The sequence below is a fragment of the Tachypleus tridentatus genome, chromosome 1, assembly GCF_004210375.1.
Source record: "Tachypleus tridentatus isolate NWPU-2018 chromosome 1, ASM421037v1, whole genome shotgun sequence".
Classification (NCBI taxonomy): Eukaryota; Metazoa; Arthropoda; class Merostomata; order Xiphosura; family Limulidae; genus Tachypleus; species Tachypleus tridentatus.
The window spans coordinates 163878313-163898996 of record NC_134825.1 but is presented as its reverse complement, the minus strand read 5'-3'; the positions used below and the strand labels follow the sequence as shown (position 1 = coordinate 163898996).

The following is a 20684-nucleotide window of genomic DNA, read 5'->3' as shown; positions in this document are numbered from 1 at the left end:
GATTTGTGTTGCTGTCTGGGAAACATAGATACAAGTTCTTGAAAGAGAGATCAATGATTTGTACAGCGAGTTTGAAGAAGATCGTACAGACTACTTAGAAACTATTAGAAAGCAAGATCAGCAAGTGAAACTTCTGCAGCAGATCCTAGACAAAGTTCGGCCTTGCATTCGGCAGGACTGCAACTACTCAAACTTAGACAAGATTAAGTTGGACAGTTTATGGGATGAAGACCTGCAAAAGTGGCGCATTCCTGAGTTGGTTATTGAGAAAACCCGACTTCCTCCTGCTGGTAACTGCCTGATTTTTTTCAGTATAAATTTAAGAGCCTTTTATCTTTTACTTTATTATTACTTTAAGATTAAATAAAGTACTTTTACCAAGATTGCACAAAACGTTATTTTATTTTGACTTTATAAGTAGTGGAATTGCAATGAGAGTTAGAATTATGCATTTCGAAATTTATAAATGTTGCTTATAGTAGACGAATATCACATACCAGAGATTTCAATGCCAAAGACTGTAATTAATACTCTAAAACAATTTTAAATAAGATCAGTTTTCACACCAAGAAAATAATAAAATCATGTTCACATTATACATAAAAGTATTTAGTTTAGCTACAATATTTCAACAATTGTAAAGTTACATATTGAAATGTATTGTATACTGATGATGTTAAAATTTACTTGATTGTCTAAAAAATACTGTATTATGTACATTTTAATGAATTGGAACACGATCTTTATTGATATAAACAATGTTGTAGTAACATTACCAGTATTGGTTTATTTTTTTTTAATAACGTGACATGCACGTTATTTTTTAGAATTATGTATTTTATTCAAAATGGATTGATAGTTGTAGTCTCAAAAATAAAGAAAATAGTCTCCAAGCACAACGTTGTTTGAATTAATACTTTATTTTGCTTAGGGATGGAAAATGAGGAAACCAGGTTACACTTAAAACTACAAAGCCTAAAATGAAAGGAAGTTAGAAGTAACCTAGGATCTAATAATGATTGATTTTCAATAATACGATGTACTGTAAAAATATTTTTTATAATAATTTTTTATAATTAATTTAAGAAATGTTAGTGCCCTTCTGATACACATTTAAAACATTTAATGGACAGAAAATTTAATCTCATGCTAGGAAGAGAGAGAGGATGAATATGGTTTAGAGAATATGAAATATTCTAAGTGAAAGAAAATTGTAGTGAGAAACTTACTTGAAAACATTTTTGATAAGAAATGTAGTGTTAACACAGAACGATTTATTTAAGTGGCCTTTTGTTTTTGTACTGTTGGTAAAAAAGACAAAACACTTTAAAACTGGGTTTGAGTTTTTGCTAAACTCCAGGTTTTTAATGGCATATATACAGTAGAGTTACATTTTAGCAAGGTCACCCAAAGTTCTTTGTAATTACCACTTGTGTAGATACAATCTTATGTACTTTGAGTGGCTTCAAAATAATGTTAATATACATTTCTGTAGAATATTTTTTAAATGGAACTTCAGAGTTAAGCTTCATTTTAATATCTTCTAGGTATAGAATGGAGAATTAAACATTTCTAATTAATAAAATATTTAATTTTATGTACCTAATGATTTAGATATGGTAAATTTTATGAGATTTTGATATCTATTTATGTGTATGTTGCTTTCTTTTCTTAAAGTTTTATCAAAATAGCACTAGACTGTTATTTTACAAGTTTAATCTACATACACCAAAGAAAAATGCATTACAACTTGTTCTTTCTTCAAAATTTCTTGTAAAAATCCATAGAAATGTTTCTTACACATACAGGCATTCAACCTGGTCTATACATGCCTCAACCGAGTGCTCGTTCTGCTCCTACTCCTATGGATTCAAACTACTTCAAGGAATCTTCTAATGACAAATTTTTAATGGTATATTTACAAATACTTGTGTATCACAGACAAGCTTTTAAAATACTTCAGAAGCTTTCAGCTTCTGCCACATTTAGAATTATTTTAAAATGAGTGTTATATTTCAGTGTTTTAATTTCTGCAACTGTTACATTGCTTACTTTGGCACTAAAAAGAGACATATTACTTTTCTTATTTTCATAATAAATTGTGCAACTGTTTAATACTCCTTAATTCACGTGTATTACTTTTGTGTTTTGTTTTACCAACTATCAAGGTAAAGTCTTAACTACCTAGATTTTTAGTTGAAAACATTCCTATTTGTACTCAGTTTAAAACTTAATGTCAACAATATTTTCATACACTGTTCCGATATGCCATGTATAGAAACTACAGCGAGGAGAACAAGAAGATATTGCTGGTTCGTATTTTAAACCTAAAAGACAGGAACAGTTGCTCAGTAAATTTCAGAAAGATGCTAATCGAGTGTTCCGTAAGTTGGATCGATTTGTGTTTTCATATACAGTAATTATGTTACTAGTTCATGTTTGATACAGTGTTTTCCACTTCTTTGTTTATGCTTCATATGTTTACAGGTACTGTTTGTGCTGTACCTATCTCAAATTAGCAAATTTCAAAAATATGTTTCTGTTTTACTCTTTTAACTTTGTGGTCTAACTTGAAACCTGTGTGATACAATTTATCAATGGACTTTTAATGATGAACAGAAAAATGTATGACATTAGTAGTATTTAGGCATCATTCTTAAAGAACATGGTTGTTTACTTGCCCTTTAGAAATATTGACACTTCAATTGAAGCAGCTGACTTATTACTAATAAATTATTGTAACTGTTCCAAAGAGTTATAATTCCAATACCATATGTTACATGAATGGCTTGTCTCTTTCAGTGCTGCCCTCTATACGCAAAAACTTTTTAATGCTAAACGCGTTCTGCCTCACCTCTATTGTAAGTGACTCATTCCAATGTGTGTCTCATGCAAATTATCATTCAACAACCCTCCACCAGCGAGAGTGACACACACATTCTTGTTATGCACAAGAATCCTTCTGTTCAGTTTTACCAGACTATCATGTTCTATGGAAGATCTTGTGTTTAAACATTTAAAATTTTGATTTAGTAAGCTTTGTCTTTATAATTTAAATAGTTACAATGATGCCTTTATTTTTAATTCACTTTCTAGTCCTTTTTTTCTTTTCTTTTCTCGCATGTCAGTATTCACCTGTCAAACAATTTGTTTGATTTCTTAATCACCACAAATTCCAAGGTTGATATTACCACTTTAGATATCACAACTTCTACAATAACTTTTACACTGACAACAGGCAAGGTGACCTATTTTTGGATTTATCTTATTTTTTATATGGGTCAACCATCTTCTCAAGTATTTAATGTTTTATCCCTTTTTTCTGATTTCTTATGATCCACATATTTTGTTGCATCTAGCTCTTCTTCTCCTTATCACATTTTCTGGATATTAGGGTTCATGCTGAATATTCTGGTTCCCAATTGGTTGAAGGTGCCAGCATGCCTTGACACCCACAAGCTGCAGATCAATTTGCCTTATCATACCATCAAGTTGTTTGTCCACTTATAGACTTGCAGTAGTTGAGATCTCTGTTTTACTGGTTTGGGGGTACTTGCTGATTTTCTAGTGCATTTAACCAATGCCCTGTTTCATGCCTTCATTTTACCTTTACTCTCTCTACATCTATAGTATTTATATACTATACCTCACCTTTCCTATGCTATGCATCAAAATCCTAAGAGTCTTTCTAGGAACAACCTCTTCCTTATTACCTCCACATTGTTTCTTTGTCATTCTTATCTCTCACCTTATACACATGTTTTCTATATTGTTGGGATCTTTGGGGTTGCAGTGTGGCCTTGTTCCAGGTTTGTTTGCTGCCCATTTATCTCAAGGAATTATGTATAGCCCCCTTTCTTTAGTGGAATGTATTCAACCAAGTTTCTGACACTTTGGAATCGTGTGGAATCCCTGCATCAAACTTTGCCATTTCTTCTTTGGTAGCTCGTTGTTGCAGTCAGAAGCATGACAAGAGCCCCTCTTACCATTTTCCATTGTAGTCCTTCTCAATTCTTACCTGTTCCTTCTTTCAGCAGTTCCTCATCTTGTCATTTTCTTTGATGTACATTGGAACAATGCCAACAGTACTGATGGATTCCAGTTTGGTGGGAACTCAATTATCCAAAATTGTTCCCCTTTGATGATCTTTCATTACAGATCAGTGGGTCACTTGGTTTCTATCAGATAAACCTGTCGTATAATTCCTTTCCCTACATCCTTGGTCACAAATACCCATTTTCTTCCCTCTGCTTCAGGATTCCATGACCAACCAGTGCCTGTCAGAAACAATTCTAGGTACTGTAGAAGGGAAAAGTTGCCCATCCCTGCCATGCCTTACATTGAATAAATCAGTATGGTCTGCTTTTATAAATATGGTTTTATGATCACTCATTACACTGTCTCAGACTTTCCTCCAGACCCTCTGCATTTCACCCACATTTTCACTTAGAGGAGTTTGGCAGTCCTTACCACTTTCCAGTTCCAATCTTCTGGGGTGGTGAACCATGGAGGCATCCTCCAGAATAGTTTAATGAAGTAAAACATTAATACAAAAATACTATTCAAGGCAAATTAGAGCAACAGTGTTCTACTGGTCAGATAACATGATATACTCCACTGTAAAGCATACAAAAACTAAAGGAGTGAGATGTTAAATCACAATTCACCTATTAGATTGGGATTACTCATCCTACCCCAGAAAGTTGGATTCCAGTAGCTGGGTTTTGGATTTAGTTTAAAACCAGTCAACAAATATAAGTCCTCATACATGTATTTCAGAGGTCTATCTTCCTTCGTCAGTTATATTCCATTTGTGTTGTGAATGATGGTGGAGGTACTTGAGATTGTTATGATTCTTTCTCTTCTGCACTCTCTCGGTGTATCTTATTCTAAGGATTTTATTGCACCTGAGTTAGATCTGGTCAGTTTCATTATTGAGGACGTTGATTTTTTTATATGGTAAACATCTTTTTGATACTGGATATCAGGTTCCTAGATCAATACATCATTATGTATTTTTAAGACGTGCCCTGTTTCAGAGCCAGAGGTCAGTTCTCAGCAACAATGGTTTCAGAATGTGGTGATTTGTGACTCACAAGTGTGTTCCATCACACCCTAACCACTAGACCTAGGGGCACTTTTTTTTCCCCACACCACTTGAATCTGCTTTTTTTTTGTTATATGTGTCACACCTGAGCAAAGAGTATACCAGTTCAGATGTAGTGCAGTTTCCTACATTTGATCTTTGAATCTATCTCTCTAATCTCAAAGTGTGTCCTTTGGATGCTTTCAAAGAATGTATTTCTTCCCATGCACCACTCATCCCCCCTCCTATTCAATCTGGAACTCTAGCTATTTATGTGAATGATGGTAATACATTCACACTTCCCACCCTTCCTCCTTATTAAAAACCAATGCTTCCATTTTCTGTTAAAACTTGAAGTGATAGTTCAGTAGAATTGAACAGAGGGCATCACATGCATCAAGAGATTATTTCACATTCTAATTGGTGGAGGGTTGTAGCATGATGATTTGCAAGAGAAACACATTGGAATGAGTCATTCTAATGGAGGGAAAGCAAAAGGTTTATGGCATATGTGAAAAACATTGCATATAGAGGGCAGCACTGAATAAGAATAACTATAAGAGTGAAAGTAAGTACCCATCAAAAATACATTTTTAGTATAGGAAAATTTTAACTCTCACGCGTTTTTAAGAATGGTGAATTATTATTACTGTTATTTCATTGTTAATTCGAATTTATATACTTAATATATGCTATATATAATTTTGCCTTTTATTAGTGTTGTATGCACTATTTTTCATTCTATAGTTTATCAAGAAATCTCACATTGAGAAAAAAAGGGCAAAGTATTTTCTTTCAAATTTTTAAAATTTCAACAAAAAGAATTATTCTATAATACACTGTATTGATTAATAATAGGTTATTATTTCAGAAGTTACTTAACAGTCAAAATACTACTATTTTGGGGACTTTTCGATACAGAAGCTTGCGTTAATTTGTTGTAGATGAACGTTAGATAATAATGTAATGAAGTACAAATTCCAGGTGAATTCAACTAATATATAAGATTGATTTTAATGCCTAAATATAAATATGTTTTTACTTTTTTATTCTTAAATATTTTCTGTACATGTAATAATTTAAATGAGTATAAGAAAATTGAGAGCAACAAATATGGATGGGCCTAATCTTTTACTGACCACTTTCTCAAAGATTTGACATTTTATTTTAGAAGTCAAGTAATGTTTAAAATGGTTAGGGTTATTAGTGTAAAAAAAACTAAGTTTTATCACTATACAATTAAAAATTAAAAATTTTTATATTTAAAAATGGGAGAATTACTAGTTTGTTTACATTGTCAAGTTTTAGTAGCATCTTCAAGTCTAATGATTATTTAGTAACTCATTTTTTTATAATTTTCCTTCTTTTTTTCAGCTACTAGAGAAACTGGCTCTAATTTTCTAAATTCAAACTCAAGCAAAGAAGCCTTTGGAGGTTTTCAGTTCTCTAAACTTAACAGCAATCTGTCCAACTCATTACCATCCATTTGTTTATCAGAATCTGTGGGCCCTGAAGTCCGAAAACCTACACGTCTAAATGCTCTCCCTGTCACCCTTGAATTGGAGAAAAAAGCAAGTAGAAGGTTAAACAAATCAAATGATGATATTCTGGACTGGACCATTTGACAATTTCCTATCTCCAGTGAGTTTAGGAGGCTCAGTACTTTGCCTCCAATACCTTCAAGTAAATGTGAAGGCACAAATAAATCAGGTGATACTACTGATAATATTATAAATCAGCCATAAATAATATATCAAGTTAGAGACATTTTAAGTTTATTCTCATGTCAAGCCTTCTTTTTACCTTAGGGTTTCTTATTGTTAATGGCCAGTTTAGGCTATGACATGAGATAATGTAATTTTATTTTGTTTATTATGTAAAAATAAACAACAAACAAACAAAAGCAAGGAGATGCAAGACATCTAGGAAACCCACTTGTATTATATTTGCCTTTTTGACTGTGATATATGCATCTATAATTATATATTTATAAAGCAAATAATATGTTATTAGATTTACAAAACCATTACCTTAATAATGTATACTTAAATCCTTTAATTCACATACAGTATAGTTTCTATTTTTCATGCTGATGGTGGTGATTGTAGATAATTCATTACAGAATCTACCTTTACTCATGTTTCTTATCAATCTTGCTTGATAAGACCACAAGTTTTACAGGTAAATCACCATAACGTATTGGAGAGTTCAAAGTTCAAACAGTTTAAAAGTGATAGAATTCTGTTGTCCATATACAAACATAGTAACATTGAGGAATAATAACAGATATATATTTTGCTTTAAACTAGAACTCTTATCTGCAGGAACTTATTTGAAGTCAGTTCTCTTACCTAAAATATAATACCCTCATTGCATGATAATAACATTGGAGTACAATAAACAGTAATCATTTTATATTGTAATCCAATTTCCTTATATCGGCAAAACTGGTAATTTTATTCCTGAAATCTTTTATGATAGCATATTAATCTTTGAGAGAAGTTCCATCACAGTATTACTGCAGTTTATTGGTTGATTTTCAGTATTTTGTAAAGGACGTACAACATCTTGAAGTAGTCATAATAAACAGCATACATCCCTCTTGAAGGAGCCATTGATCCTCAAAACTAGTAACCACAGCTCTGCTTGAGGTTAAGTCTGTTGTGTCAGATGCTTATTCCTATCAGTACTTAACCTTGAACTGTTTTGGTGACATTTCAGTATGTGTGAACTATCTTTCTGAAAATGTACTGTAAATTAACTTTTCTATTCCAGATTTCTGCTTTCAATCAGTTGTGCTCCTTGCGTTTTGAAATGTATTTTTCAGTTCTAGTCATTTCAAAGCATTTTTTTTACATGAAATTTCATTGACATTCTAGTTAATTCATGTTTTTAATATTAAATTTTTCCTATTGTAATTCATCAAGAAATGTTTAGCATTCCTTTAGGAGTATTCCAGTCATATCTTGTTCAAGGTGGATCCTGTTTTCATTTATTCAATAAGTTGTTGCTCTCTAAAATATGACTTGTCCTTTGTGGAATTTATCAATAGTTTTACCGAAATATAATTTTGAAGGTGACATGTCAGTGTTCTTTGCAGCTCTATTGTACACATTGCATAAAAGGTTAACTTGAATCTGTTATTTACTCTTTAAAAAGAGAAGGGATTACTAACTTTTGACCACAGTATCCTGATCCAAGACATGTCCAGTTATTTGTTGTGAACAATATCTGTTCAGTGGGAATTCTAGTCGAACCCTTAATGAGAGCTCACTCTATTGAATCTCATTTCTGTTGAGGTTATTTATGTATATAGATGAATAGATAAATATTTATATATGTTCAAAAATACAAATAATTATGGATTGTTAAGTCACACACACACACATATATATATTTATGTAAATTACAATTATTAATAGTTCAGTTATAAGTTGATGTATTTCTATACATCTCTAACTGTGATATTTCGGAGAGTTCTGTATTCAACAAGCAAGGCTTAACTAACTCTACTGCACACATAGACCTTATAAGTAACGAAATTTATCTACAGTACATCAAGAAGAATATTTTAGAAATATATAATTTTGTATTAATATTAAAGGTGTTGCTCTATCTTGCTACTTACATATTCTTCTCTGTAAAATTTGCATGATAGATCAGTCTCCTTATAAATAATTAAAGTAAACAAGAGTGGTTAGTCAAGAACATCAAAACATTGATTTCATCCCATTATATTTTGCTCTGTACCAAAGAAGTCTACCCTCGTTCTTGATTGGTTTTTAATAATACAAGTGAGGCAGGTACACTGTAAATTATTATTTTGTAGATCTAAGATGCAAATATACAAATCTACCTAACTGTATACATGTCTTTATGTGTTGTTTAAGAACTGATCCCATTATTTTTATCTTTTTATAGTTTCCAAGAGCAACATGTGATTCAATCTGTATATACATTCCAGAATTTTAAGTGTATTCTAATGTTGTTTCATTTGAATTTAAAAAAAAAATTAAAATTAATATTTTTCGGTATGTAAATTGGAAAGGTTATAATTAAACGTGTCATTATTTGAAAAACAAAAATTGTAATTGTGACAACTGACTATTTATCACTTTCGTTTTGATGACACCTGAAGTGTTGTTTCAACGTGTTTTACTCAAACAAAGTCATATAAAGTGTTGTGTGTATACACTGTATTTTATGATAAGAGAAGCTGTGTTCATGTTTCTGTTTACTTTTCTTGTTATTTTTTAAAATGCACATGGAGGTAGAGTGACAGTTTCTAAGACTGTGAAAAATAACCATCTGATATGTGCAAAAAAACAATTGAAATCTCGTTCAACTTTAAAATGCACGACTACTACTGACACAATATCTCAACTAAGTTGTTTTTATCAACTCTGTCTTCTGTTTAATTTTTTATTCTCAAGCTCATAATTTTAATTTTATGTTATATTTGTATTGTTGTTTTTCCCAAAAATGAAACAAAATTGTTTATATGTAGAGGTCAATCATTATTCCAATTTAATTTTTTTAATAAAAGTTATTCATTTAACTTTCTTATTAATATAAATCCCAGTATTATACAAATGATGACAATGTACAAAAATAATGTTATTTTGTGCTGCAAATAATTTTTTAATAATTTACTGAAATGCTATTTTCTGAAACATCCCATAACTTTCATAGATGTTGATACTATCAGTTAATATGCTTTCTTAAAAGCTTGTAAGCCAAGCATGCTTGTAGTGTAGCAGTTAAACTATATTATGAGAGAATTATTGTTTCTAAGTATAGATAAATTTCTTTTCCATGTTAATTTATTTTTAAGTGATATTAGTTGAGTGTATATAAACGTATTGTCAGTATTCACTTTACATAAAGTAACAATCACCAACAGAAAAGAAAATACACTATCATAAAGACAGTTGAAGTAGGATATATCTCACTTAACATGATATCATTTTAATGTAATATATTTTTAATACATTTCTCCAACAAATGGGGAAAAAATCTTTACCCTCTAATCAAATGACACAACTGTCTTGAGTTGTTGCAACATACACTATTATTTTCAAGCAAATCCAATATATTATAAACACAGTAGAAGATAGGCATAGGAATAGTCTGTAAATAGTGAGTTATAGTTTAACTAAATTATTTTTTTTACACCAAATGTATTTATTTCTTAATTTTGTAACTTTTCACATTGAAGAGTTACGTGTACCGTTTTTCATTGTGGTTTTACTGTCATGAAAGTGTATTCACTTGTACATTTGAACATTCTAGATTCATCTGTAAAAGAAATGTATACTTTGACAAGTTTCAAAGTTAATAGATGTATGGACAAACACTTTAGCATCTTATTAACTGTTGCATGGCCTTACTAGTGTAAATACTTAAACTGTTAAATCACCTGAACGTTTTAAAGATCTATATTCCATTTGTCATGCCAGTAACCATGTACTATTTATGTTTCAAACTGAACTACAAATCACCCAGTGATTATATTTTTACAACTCTGAAACTCTGGTGTTTTAGAATAGGTGATATCTATATAGTGAGCATTCAATACAATGTAGAACTTGGACGTACGCAAAGGCCTTTTAAATTGTTTCAAAATGGTTTGTCACTAACAATTTCTTTGTAATTAGGCTTGTGAACTGGAATTGTTAATTGGATCTTTAATTATTAATCTGTAATCGTCCATAAAGTTTCCAAAAGATGAAAGTATTAAAGTTGTTGTAATGTACTGATATTTGTATTCATGTTATTGAAGAAATGTGTGCATACTCCAATAGGCAAGCATTTCATTTACCAATCACACATACTTTTGCAATACCATCTAGGACTGGATTATCTCTTTATTATATACTAACAGTATTACCCACTGTTGCTGCCCAGTATGGCCAGATGGTTAAGGCACTCAATTCATAATCCGAGAGTCACGGGTTCTAATCCCTGTTGCACCAAATATATTCGCCCTTTCAGCCGTGGGGACATTATAATTGGACGGTCAGTCCCACTATTCGTTAGTAAAAGAGTAACCCTCTAGTTTTACACTGCTAAATTAGGGACGATTAGCCCTCTACGCGGAATTCAAAACAAACAAGGAAGATCAATTGAAAATGGCTGAATGGATTTGGACGAAAGTTGGTATACATTTGGAATATGACTCAACCTAGTAGTGATTAGTTTTTAAATTGTCAAATTCACTAAAATGGAAAAGAAATCTTTATCTGTTAATAGAAGGATGGTTTTTTTCACACAGTTTTTGCTCTATAATTAAGATAAGTTTAATAAGATTTTGATGAACCTGCATAATAATCTACATTTAGATTATTATTTAGAACTAGGATGCGTGATTGTAAGTTAAGCGATAAAGAGTGTATAGTGGCGATTTTTAAAGTGAGATTATCACAAACTGTATTGTAATAACAGAGCAAGGAAGAATAATTGTATTATCAATTGTGTTCAAAAGTACTTGAACCAGACTCTATAGACTTTGATGAAAAAGAGACAATTATTTAAAGTTCTGGATACCACTCTGATAACCAGTGGTGTAACGTAAACTTGGATATACAAGTTATTAAACTTGTTGAATAATTAGATATTAAAAAACTTGAAATACTCAGTTGAGCTTTTGTGGAATTTGGGATAGTCGGTCATTACAGAATTTGAACTCAGTGTTGAAAGTAGACAAAATCGTCTCCATGCAGCCATATGTCAACGCCATTTTCAAAATTCACGTGATGTGATAAGGCAGTATTTCAATTCATTGAATTGCCTTTAATGTGTTGTTTGTTTGGCTAAGGGAATATCTTGTGACATCTGAGCATGCTCACATATCAGTAATTATAGTTATTTTGCTTAATAAGCAATCGTATAACCCGTATTATATTTATTAACATTAGCCAAATCACAGGAAAAGCACAGGCTCTGGAAATGAGAACAGTGGACGTTAATGACTGTTTTCATCACGAATTATTTACCTTCATAGCCTTAGTAGAAATAAAAACACGCTATCAGGTCAACCTCAACTGACGGATACTGCACATGGTTTGGTTTTGAATTTCGCGCAGCTACTCAAGAGCTATCTGCACTAGCCGTCCCTAATTTATCAGTGTGAGACAAGAGGGAAAAGGCAGCTAGTCACCACCCACCGTCAACTCTTGGGTTACCCTTTACGAACGAATAGTGGGATTGACCATTACATTATAACGTCCCCACAGCTGAAAGTTGCGACGGGGATTCGAACCCGCGACTCTCAGATTACGAGTCGAACGTCTTAACCTACTTGGCCATGCCGGACCACACTACACATGGAAATACACAGAAAGCCGAAGCTATTCCAATGTAACTATTCCTGGGCAAGGCTGCTACATGCGATTTACAGGATGTTTTCTTCTGTGACACGTCATACACCTTGTTAAAAACAATAAACAGCTAGTGTAAGCCGTTTTAAATTACAATATTTTTTAAGTGTATATGAATGAAAACTAATACTTTGTTCGATGAGACGGATAAAAATAAAATCTTTCAATAAACGTGTATTTATATTAACTTGCCATAATTAATAACATACAGTATATGGAGTGTGAATACCGAAAAGGAACAAAAACTTAATTTTTATTTCGAAACAAAACACGTTTGTAAATTCCGTATTGGTATTTGCATACAAAACTACCAAACCAGAATTTTACGGAAAAGCATTAAGTAATAATTACACACCTCTTTTTCATGAGATTACTCCAGATCTAGTTCGGATACAAACAGTCAAATTATCATGTTCGCTGACAAATAATAAACGTTAAAAAATTCACGTCAGGTTTCCATTACGTTACCCTCCGAGTCTGAATACAGTTTCGAACATGAAGTCTTGACAAGAAAAATTAACTTGCGTTATCGATGTAGTATATCATATATATTATGAAGTAACATTTTCTTTTATATATTTAAGTGAACAAATGTGTAATCTATATGGCGAAATCAAATATAAAAAGGAAGCTAAACAACAACAAAAGCAGGTAACTTATAAAGTATTAAATTCAGGTGCAATATTTACTTAGTTGTTTGCAACTTTCCTTTAGCTTACGACAGTCGTACATTTCGAGTTTTTGCAACGAAATGGTTTGGTTTGAATTTCGCACAAAGCTACACGAGGGCTATCTGCGCTAGCCGTCCCTAATTTAGCAGTGTAAGACTAGAGGGAAGGCACTTAGTCATAACCATCAACAGCCAAACCTTGGGCTAATCTTTTACCAACAAATAGTGGGATTGACTGTCACTATATAACGTCCCCACGGCTGAAAGAGCGAGGAAGTTTGGTGTAATAGGGATTCGAACCCGTGACCCTCAGATTTCGAGTCGAGTACCTCAACCACCTGGCCATGCTGGTCCTGCAACGAAACGAAACGAATGAAAAAAATAGTCATATTGGCTTCTCAATAATCAATACGTAACTCGGTCTAATCAATCAGTCCAATTCAGTCAAAAGTATTTTTGTTTTTTCCTTACCAAGTTCATCAACTGATTATTATACACATCTCTCAGACATCAGATTTTATTTGTAACTCAGCACAAAACTGGAGTATCGAAAGCCGGTTTTAAATGACGGTCCAAATATTGGCGTTACATTTATTGTTCGAGTCTTTGTTGTTCTTGTAATTTAAGCGTAAAACTGCACAAAGAAGCTTTCCCATTACAGGGATCGAATTCCATATTTTAGCCTTACAAACCCCCACGCCACCATAGAAAGGGAACTTCCTGTGTAATTAAAGTAAGAATCTATAATTAGGGTCAAATAATAACTTGTCACGAGACTTAACACATTTATTACGGACGGACCTAAATACAACAGGAAACATCAGTGGATTAATTAGAGTATTATCCTGCCACTCAGTCTATATCTGGTGAAACGAGGTGATCCAGTTAGCGATATCCTACAAGCTGTGAACAAGAGAAAATAATGAACGAATTAATCCTCGGATTACACTGCTGCTTAGATTATCCCGTATCACGTGATTCGGACTAAGTTAATAAACGTAGCTCTATCCAACAAGTTAACACCACCAAAATGTGGTGAATTAAGGATTTCTTTGAAAATATAGGAGAATATTTAATTTGAGTTTTTAAATATGTATGTATAATCATATATTGTATTACCCGTGTGCCAAAAATAGGGTAGTCAAGCATCAATAAACCAAGCCTCTATAATCTGTTGTCAGCTTGTCAACTCGAATAGAAACCTCACAAATATAGTAATTTTAAACATTAAACACCTCAAAAGCTGAGGTTAGCGTAACTCAAAGGCGAAAACTGTTCATAGTATAAACCCAATAAGAAATATGCTAAAAATATATGTCTATATAAAGAACCATTATCTTGTAATCGAAATGAGTTTTGGGCAAAGCCGCAACAATTGGCCATCTTCACTCTGTTCACTGCGAAGAATTGAATCCAGGATCTTATCATTTACTCCATAAACTTGCCACTGATCTCCGAGGGCCATCATCCAAACCATAACTACAAATATGAAACTAAGATAGGGCTCAATCTCCTTACACAACTCAAGAAGTAAAAGAGCTTGAAAAGCCTCATTAAGGACTTGAAGATTCACACGTAGTTCTGTTTTAGTGCGTATAAATATTTAAAAATTAATCACGAAGATTCATTGTAAATAAGCAAACACACAGATATAAGTTATGATAGGACACACATACAAATGTTGAATTTGTTAAAAAATACAAACAATTTTTAATAGCTGGAAACAAAATGTACTATTTTGTACCAGATACTTAGCTTTAAAGCAACTACACTATAAAACAGTGTTGCTTTTACTAATACTTTTATTATTGGTTAATAACTGAAACAATGAGAAATTGTTATTATTCAGCATTCTTTATTTAGTCTAAAACAACAAAGACTAAGAAATGGATGTCACAAGGTCATTTTTATACTATATATATATATATGCATGTATATAAAGGACTATATACAATCTCGGAAGTTCGCTACAATTAATTACATTGTTTCTGATATGTAATGCTGATATGTTATACTATTTTACTTAATTCTAGAGTGTTGTGAAAAAATCTAACATCAATAATCACTTTGAATCTCAACAAGCTTCATTAGAACATCTGATGTCAAAAATCGTTTCATTTCTTCAGTAAAACAACTTTTCAAAGTAAACATCCACTGAAGAAGTTAAAATATTTTCCAATTACATGATTATCTTTAGAAACAAATGAAACTTTGAATATTTATTACAATGCAAAAGCAATTTTCTTTCTTTTTCATAGTAGTTACAACCATGGCAATGTTTTCAACAAGAAAAAGGCACATTAAAGTCCACAGGAAAATAAAGGATATATTTTCTCTGGATTTAAGCTTAAATCTAGACTAGCAAAAATATAAATACAATTTATTTTTCTATAAACAATACATACCAAAAGAACTTCTATTAAAATAGAAGAAAAACACAAGTAACAGATCTCAATTTCCTATTAAAAAGCAGTAAAGAGCAGTTTTGATTTAATAAGAGACAAATATAATGCACATAATAATTTCGATGAGCATTGAAAACGGCAGAAAATATTTAAAAAAAATAAAGAAATTAATATTAAGCATGTTTCAACAATACAAATAATCAATACATGTCGATTATCATGATAACTGAACAACCAACCACTCATTACTCCACTGGCTTTCACATGTGAACCACACAATTACACGCCCTATTACACCAAGATAAAGTATCACAATTTACACTGAACACACACAACGGAAGCTGCAGAATAATAAACGTTATACTATTATTTAATTGTTGCTTTACTCATTTGGTCCCACCTTATTTTTTAAACTTTTAGTTCTTTCATTATCACATTTCACAATTCTGTATTTCTTACTGTTTTTTAACATTTCAGAACTTTTTATTGTTCTCTTGGTTATGCTCTAATCATATCCATCTTCCATATTACGTTCTAGTTACATCTCGTAATTTTCATATCTATCTCTGCAAGTTAACATTATGCAAATAACATTGATAACATGAACTGTAATTGTAACTGTTCATGGACAGAGACAACACCAACCACCACTTGTTCTTTCATTTGTACAATAACATAAACAACAATGATTGATTGTATGTGCTCATGGACAGAGACAACATCAACAACACTGACTGTTCTTTCATCTATACAAGTAACGTCAATAATGGTCATTGTGAGCAACTGTAAATGGTCATGGACAGAGAACAATGCTCGGTGTTTTTTGTATCAGTAACATCAACAACAATGACCGGGTATGCATGAACAGAAGCCAAAAATAATGACTTGTTTTATTTGTTTATGAACACAGAAGAATCACTGGCATATATCAGTAGTTCTGTTTATTAAGTCAGATGAATTTCAACTCAAGTTCGTGGTTTAGATGGTTACAATAAAAATAAAATAAACTGAAAATATCAGTAATTTTACTTTAAATATCCATCTGACCACCAATGTATTTAAAATCACACAATAATTACCAGCTTGTCTAATAGATACTTAAACCTTAAGAGAGTTGTTACATACAAAAATGAATAATTTTGTTTATCTGGCATCAAGTAACATGCTTTTGTCAATAACTGTGGTAGACAAACAAACAACAAAACAAGTAGGGGTTTTTTTCTCACTAGAAACACATATTTGATCTGTTAAGAAACATGTTTAAAAAACTTCATATGTACACCTACTATATGAGAGATACACATCTGTTTACTGTTTGTCTTATAGAACCTGTTTTAACCCTTTGAAATTATCAATTACTTTGAATAAACAAAGCTGATTAATTTCCTTTTTATACTAGTGATTTTAGTAGCTCAGAAGCATAATCTGTATTTCTATGAAGAAATGAAGTTAGGCTTAGCAGAGCTTTCTTCATGCATTACATAAAATGCAAAGAATAAAATCCAATTAATTGCTATACGAGACAATCACCACTAAGAACCTAAAATGACCAACCATGTCACAAAAACAACACGATGATTTGAAAATATCATTTCAATAGTATAGAAACTTGTGCTGAAAAATGCTCAAAAGTTGTATTTTAATACTTATGGCATAGGGATGACAACACAATCTGATTTGGAATGGTATTCCATACAGGGCAGAACATATACTTAGAGGATAAAGTTGTGTACATCAAGATAAAAGATGGAAAGTTTCAATCAATGTGGCAGAGAGTATTTAGTCTTTTCAAATTTCAAATGTGCAAAACATGTGAAAATAAGAAACTATGGAAGAAACACAATGTCAAGTATTTTCACATTTAAATTCACATACAGACACTTTCCAAAGAATAGCTGTCCTTGTTGGCGAGATACATGTCTACATAAAGAAGTAATACGAATTTTCTAAACAGAAGCTTTGATGGTCATAAATACAAATACAGGCCTTTGATGAAGCCAACAATAGTTGTGATTATAGCTGGTTACTTCATTAGGCATCTTGCCGATGGTGATAACAATGATGCCTTCACCTTAAAAATATTTGATAAAGCCTTAAACTTGTAAGTTGCCTTTTAAAAGGTTAATTAGTTTTTGTTGATTGGAATTTCTCTGTCAGATAATTCTTAAAAAGCAACAACCAACAATGGAACTAAACCATTTCATAATGGTGAGCAACAAAACTCAGATGGCTTGTTGAGTCTGTAAAAAATTCAAAAACCAAGAATCTTTGATAAAATCATGCTTCATTTACACACCTCTTACACTAGAGGATTATTACAAATTGTGAAGGACACGCAACTAGAGAAAGAGACTTGTGCAGAATTAATTGTCACCGTCATTGCAATCAAATCAGCTGCAAGAGAGTTGAGCAACAGTAGCTTGCTCGCAGCAAGTTACGTAGCAACAAACAACAATGGTCGACATTTATCAGTTTAAAGACAAAGTTATACACACTTAAACAGCTACAGATTCCAACACTTATAACTGCATCAAGTTTAATTGCATGAGACAACAGTATGGAGCTAATACTGCCAACAGGAGGATATAGAACTGTTGTGTTCATGTTGCATCTGTTTTATGGCACACAGACTTTCACCACCACCACCAAGACACATCTGTTTAAATATTCATGCACTCTTACAACAGTGTCTGATGCTGGTGACTTTAGGCACTTACTAACTAACACCCCTCTTGTTTGCTACCTAATTAAAGTCAAAATTTTAAATTAAACTTTAACATAGTGGAGCATACTTATGAAAATTAAACACATTTTTATGTAAACAGATATGAAACTGACAAAATGAAATGAAATTTCATGAGTAATTTTTGAATTATAATAAAAAAAATTAAAACTTAAAGTTAAAAATACTCACAAGTAAGATAAAAATTAAAAAGTTAAAGAGTATTTACAGGGTACAAAACAAGTGTTCCAGTATAGTTCCCAATTCAAGAGTTAAAAAGATCAAGTTATCACTCTCTTCTTCGACAATATCCCTAAGACACGTCTTAAAGTTCAGTAATGAGATAAGGTCTTCAGAAGTTACAAAATGACAGTAAAGAAAATCTTACATGTTTTGCACATGTTTACATTTCTATTGACCAAAGAATATACTTAACCCTTTAGAGCAGTGGTTCCCAATCTTTTTTATGCCCTGCACCCCTAAAAAATTTAAATATGTTCTTGCACCCCTCACAGTAATTATTTATTTAAGAATAAAGATGAAGGTAGCCAAAACAAGATTTTGGTCTGCGCTGGTGATGGTAGAAACGATAGTTTATCGTTACAAGGTAAAAAGCTACATCTGTAACAAGAAAAATAAGAAATAGAAATTGAATGTAATTTTTGAATATATAAATATATATATATATATATATATATAAAAAAAAAAAAAACCTGAAATTTTATCTCGCACCTCCTGGAAAGTTATCTTGCACCCCTGGTTGGGAACCACTGCCTTAGAGTTAACCGTTCTACCTAACACACTTGATGCAGATGATCAACTTAAGTTTAAGAACACAGCAGTTACGTTAGTATTTCATCTATTCAATACAATGTCAGTGATCTTGCTGAAGCCAGAATAACTAAATATTTGAAATCTACAAAAAATTCTCAGTTGGTTCATGAATGAATAAAAGGACTTATGACAAATAGAAAATAATAATTATCTACTTTTAAAATATATACATTTCAGTTTAGTCAACAAAGTAATTCAGTAGATTATGTGCTTTTACGTATTGCTTTTAAATTCTATCACAGCAGAAAATTAATGTAAGAATGGAAATAACTGTTTGCTATGAGTAAGGTCATACTCTTAATCTATTTATGTGGGATGCATGAAAACTGCGTAAATGAACAGACTGAACTCTAAGACAAACCTACAGCATAAAAAAAGAACAGAACCAGTATATACATTAGTATGCATGCAAAACAAAGGAGAAACTACCAAAAAAGAAATATTAAAACATGTATACAGATTAGAGTCCATATTAAAACATGTATACAGATTAGAGTCCATGAGTGAAAATTGTTCAATTACTTCTCTACTGTATGTTTTTGTTGTAATCTGACTTCTTACCCTGATTAGTCCTGGTAGTTTTCATTGTTAATTGTTCCAAGTCTCATAACCAAATAGTAACAACTCTAACGAGTCCTGACAAACCAAGTTCAAAGACAGAATAATAAGAGAAGTTGTCTTAGTTCAAAATCTAAGTCTAAAATAACGTAATATGAACAAACAGTGTTGTCTTGTATTCTTACAAATCTTCTATGGTTTATGCAAGGTTTAAAAAAAAAATTTAAAAAAAATTTGAAGTATTTCACACCTAGTGACCAACAGACAACCAAAAATGGCAATGTAAGTATCAAACTTTCTCGTCTAAATCGCGAGAGTGAGTAACATTTCACCAATCAAATCATGAAAACAAAAATATGATGAAAAGATTCTTCTTTCAAATTTGTAACATATCATGATAAAAAAATAAAGATAATTAATGAATAAGAATGTTTCTCAGGCCTAATACATTCTTCTCTTCTCTTTCATATTCACTAAATAAGTAACGAGTTGAAGGTTTGACAAAGTGGGTCCACAGGACTTGGCTACTTCAAAAATAAATCCTTGACTGGACATGCAGTATTTTCTTAAATGGGTTAAGGGGTCATTCAAAAGGTTTCTTCATATAATGCTGTAAAATAAAACAGTTCTTGCTTAAGTATTATATGTCCTAGCAACAATTAAAAATATTTAATAAATCAATCTTTCTGATCACTAGCAGAATAACTTTTAAATCCAGCAGCTCAGAAAACCAGTAAACTGGTACAACTAGTCAAAACTCATGTAGCATATCTTTAGAAATTCATATCTAGTTTTATGTTTACTTTATAAATTAAACTTTCATTAGAAAAACAATCACCATAAAATTTTTTCCTCTCATTCAAACTTATATTTATGAACATTTGCAATACATATTTATGCACAACTTACAGAAGTAATCTACTGTACATCTAGTTAAAGAAGTTTAAAAGAAGCTTAATGTATTCTTTACATATAAAACTGTATCTAACTCTGCAATCAGCACTTAGAACTTTTATACCATAGGTGGCTA

The 20684-nt window shown here is 31.6% G+C and overlaps 2 protein-coding genes across 15 annotated transcripts in view; one reads left to right on the top strand and one right to left on the bottom strand.

The window, feature by feature from the left end:
- LOC143229661 (osmotic avoidance abnormal protein 3-like) overlaps positions 1-10814 on the top strand; it is a 59342-nt gene extending 48528 nt beyond the window's left edge. For 3 of the 4 annotated variants that reach the window (XM_076462307.1, XM_076462292.1, XM_076462283.1), the window contains exons 13-16: positions 29-290; positions 1809-1912; positions 2279-2384; positions 6461-10814. In XM_076462307.1, the coding sequence (XP_076318422.1) occupies positions 29-290; positions 1809-1912; positions 2279-2384; positions 6461-6711 (723 nt within the window). In that variant the 3' untranslated portion in view covers positions 6712-10814. The remainder of the gene's footprint in view (positions 1-28; positions 291-1808; positions 1913-2278; positions 2385-6460) is intronic. The other variant, XR_013015992.1, reaches the window with a different exon arrangement.
- A 4156-nt stretch (positions 10815-14970) lies between these two features.
- LOC143229632 (uncharacterized) overlaps positions 14971-20684 on the bottom strand; it is an 80026-nt gene continuing 74312 nt past the window's right edge. For all 11 annotated transcript variants that reach the window (XR_013015971.1, XR_013015980.1, XR_013015976.1 and 8 more), the window contains one exon: positions 14971-20264. Coding sequence is in view for 2 of the 11 variants with exons in the window: in XM_076462239.1 (XP_076318354.1) it covers positions 20242-20264 (23 nt within the window). In the remaining 9 variants the exon portion in view is untranslated. The remainder of the gene's footprint in view (positions 20265-20684) is intronic.